General features: G+C 30.0%; 1 protein-coding gene across 1 annotated transcript; it reads right to left on the bottom strand.

Annotated features, from left to right (window-relative positions):
- Positions 1 to 337: 337 nt before the first annotated feature.
- LOC130893975 (uncharacterized) lies at positions 338 to 2,775 on the bottom strand. The gene is made up of 2 exons (XM_057800443.1): positions 2,598 to 2,775; positions 338 to 2,543 (listed from the first exon to the last, which is right to left on the bottom strand). Exons 1-2 carry the CDS (start codon positions 2,754 to 2,756, stop codon positions 2,013 to 2,015), a joined length of 690 nt encoding a protein of 229 aa, XP_057656426.1. The 5' UTR covers positions 2,757 to 2,775; the 3' UTR covers positions 338 to 2,012.
- Positions 2,776 to 3,062: the final 287 nt, after the last annotated feature.

Raw genomic sequence — 3,062 nt, 5'->3', positions numbered from 1 at the left:
TTTTCGTACACAATGGGGAATTCTCCTATAACCAAAGTCATGTTAAATTATTACAAATAATGAAAGTTCAACGAATTTTATACGACACATATTCGGTACTTTTTTTAAAAAGAAATGTCTACCCTGTTAAATTTGATAAAAAAGATTGGACATTTAATTTTTAAAGCGTTTTGTTTCTAGTTCAATATTTGGCAACCTCGCATAGGTGTGATACTTGTTCTCAATGCTAATTGGTTGAATAACGTAGGTAGACGTGATTATATCTGTAATCTGATTGGTCATTTGATTATTTACTTTGTCTTTCCTTTTCTGTTACTTTTAAAACGACAAAGAAAGCAAGCAAGCCCTGTATTTTAATAAACATATATAAATATAACCTCAAATTTTTGTTTACATATTTGTTGATGAATTTTGTAGTTATCAAAGTGAAAGATTGAAAATAGTTGTGTAATAGTGTAAAAATGGCTAAGGTTGAAACTGATTTTATTAAAGCTGATTCAAGCAATTCACCCCGTGTTACTTCAGAAATGATAGCAAATTATTTTGTTGAAAATGCAAACTATATAAGTGTGGAATTACGTGGAAAAAAACACATGAGCTAAGAATTCATTTTTAATATAGCATATTAAAATATTTAATAAACTTAGTATTTTTAGTTTATTTGCAAATAAATTCCTTTCTCATATACTGAATGTTTTTTAATTTGATTTTAGATCAGCAAGACAATCATATGGAGATTCTGCCATTGGATATGTGCAATTAAAAAGGAACAATAATATTTGTTTGATCAAAGCAAAAATAACGCCAGAAGATAAAGTACATTCAAAAGCTTATGATGTAAATGTCATAGTAAATGAGAATGAGAATATAATCAATCTATGTGAATGTGAGGATTATGCTGCTGCCAAAGGAGGCTGTAAACATACGATAGCGTTTTTATTTTGGTTGCATAGGAGAAGTGAAGAACCATCTCCTACGGAACAGTTATGTTATTGGAAGAAATCAGAATTATCGAAAGTAGGTTCGCTGAAAAAATTTATGAAATTGTCTGAGATGGTAAAAGTTCCATCAATGACTGATGAAAACTCATCTGTAGTAATAGAGAATTTTAGAGAACATAATAAAGAAAATCCATAGATAGTTTGTTACTAAATATGGATAGAGGTCCTTTGTATCCTACTTTATCGTTACACTAGCTATTTATTCATTGTCAAATAGAAAATGCTGATATCGACATAACTCCAGAATTTTTCTTAGAATACTATTAAAAAAAATGGATGCAAATGATTATGCACTTGCTTCCGAGGCTACAAGAAACCAGTCCAAAAATACAAACTGGTATGAATTAAGATTTGGAAGAATTACAGCTTCGAAGATTTATGAGGCAAGCCGATGTAAAACAGAAGGTTCTTTACTCGAGAAAATTTTTGGTGCTACAAAAATTGTACAGACAAAAGCCATGGAGAGAGGATTAGAATTAGAAGACAGGGTTATAAAATGCATTGAAAATATATGTGGAATTGAAACGACGAAATGTGGACTTGTTTTAAATAATATGTTACCAGTCTTTGGAGCCTCGCCTGATGCCATTTCAAGTGATGCAGTCCTAGAAGTGAAATGCCCATTGACTAGTATAAGTAATTTTGTCAAGGATGGAAAAATTATTGAAAAATACATGGGTCAGATGCAGTTGCAAATGAAAATGTGTAAGAAGACTAAAGCAATTTTTGCAGTTGCAGATCCAGAATTTGAAACAAATAATAAAATTTATATACATAATGTTACGTGTAATGAAATTTATTGTAACGAGTTAATTGAAAATAGTTTACTATTTTGGAAAAATTACGTATTTCCAAAGTTAACTAGGATTTATAAATAAAATAGTTTCACAATGTTGTATTCTCATTTTTTAGTTGTACATAACTTATCTCAAAAAGAGTTAAAAATGTATATACACCTAAAAACAAACAGCAATATATAGTAAGTTTAATAGGAAAAATAAAAGTACAATCTCAATAATCCAAACCTAATCGAAAAAATGTATCGTTTAATCTAACCTTTTTCAAAACTACTAGTATGTCTCTTTCTGATATATGCTTATGAATATATATAATTTTCACTAAATAGTAAACTTCACTAGTTAAACCTAAATAAAATCGAGGCTGCATTTCAATCGCAAGGATTTCTCTTTTTTTACTCAAATTTTTAAAGTCTACATTTTGTTCCTCGTGTTCACTTAGATCACTGTTAAATTGTTCTTCACTAGATGTAGTTTGTAACCATGAAGAAGTACTAGAAGTAGATGGCAATGTCTCCAAGTACATTTCATCTCTAGTATTTTTAGATGTAGTTGAGATGCATGGATGTTCAGGTTCACTATTTTCCTCACCCTCAGATGATATTTCTTGTTTTTGTTGAAGTTGTGAAAAACTGAAATCTTTGCAACTATCTTGTAGAAATAAATGAGGTGTGATGCCAGTTTTAATACGTGGACTTTTCCCAGTTCTCATGTAAAAAGAAAAGTTTATAGAATCTTCTTTTAACTGAAATTATAGTATTCTCAATAAACACAATATTAAATATGTTGTATTACTTACATTAAAATGATCTTCACAACAATATGATGTTGTTTTTACTAATGTACGCCCAACAGCATCAAACAAAGTTTTTCTCACTACTGGGTTTCTCGGAACAAATATAAATAATTTATGGGGTGTACTTTCCGATGAATTTAAACATGAAGGTACAAAACACATACCGCAACAACAACAATCTGTTAACAAAAAGCCGCGTATTAGAATCGTCTTTTCTCAAGTCCAAAACACTGGCCTCAACCACCCACGCCTGTTGAGCCAATTAATTGTAACTTTTAATTGACTCGTACAAAGGTTGCGGGATAGCTATGAAATAAATATATAATTGATTACCTATATAATACAAGATGCCTTCATCTTTGTTGGAAGAATTACTTATTTACTTCACATTTCGAATTTATTTTTGGTATTCATAGGAAATATATTTGGGGATGAGGACCACCCTACACTATAGGAACTGAAAATATT

Source organism: Diorhabda carinulata, chromosome 5 (genome assembly GCF_026250575.1).
Source record: "Diorhabda carinulata isolate Delta chromosome 5, icDioCari1.1, whole genome shotgun sequence".
In the NCBI taxonomy this organism is placed as follows: Eukaryota; Metazoa; Arthropoda; class Insecta; order Coleoptera; family Chrysomelidae; genus Diorhabda; species Diorhabda carinulata.
Note: the sequence above shows the minus strand (reverse complement) of the source record. Positions and strands in the feature narration are given on the sequence as shown.

What these genes read in the sequence shown, in the direction of transcription:
- LOC130893975 (XM_057800443.1), bottom strand. Translation starts at nt 2,756, where the DNA reads ATGTGTTTTGTACCTTCATGTTTAAATTCATCGGAAAGTACACCCCAT. An exon ending in GTTGTGAAGATCATTTTAAT is followed by an intron (nt 2,544 to 2,597) that starts GTAAGTAATACA and finishes CTATAATTTCAG; the next exon opens with TTAAAAGAAGATTCTATAAA.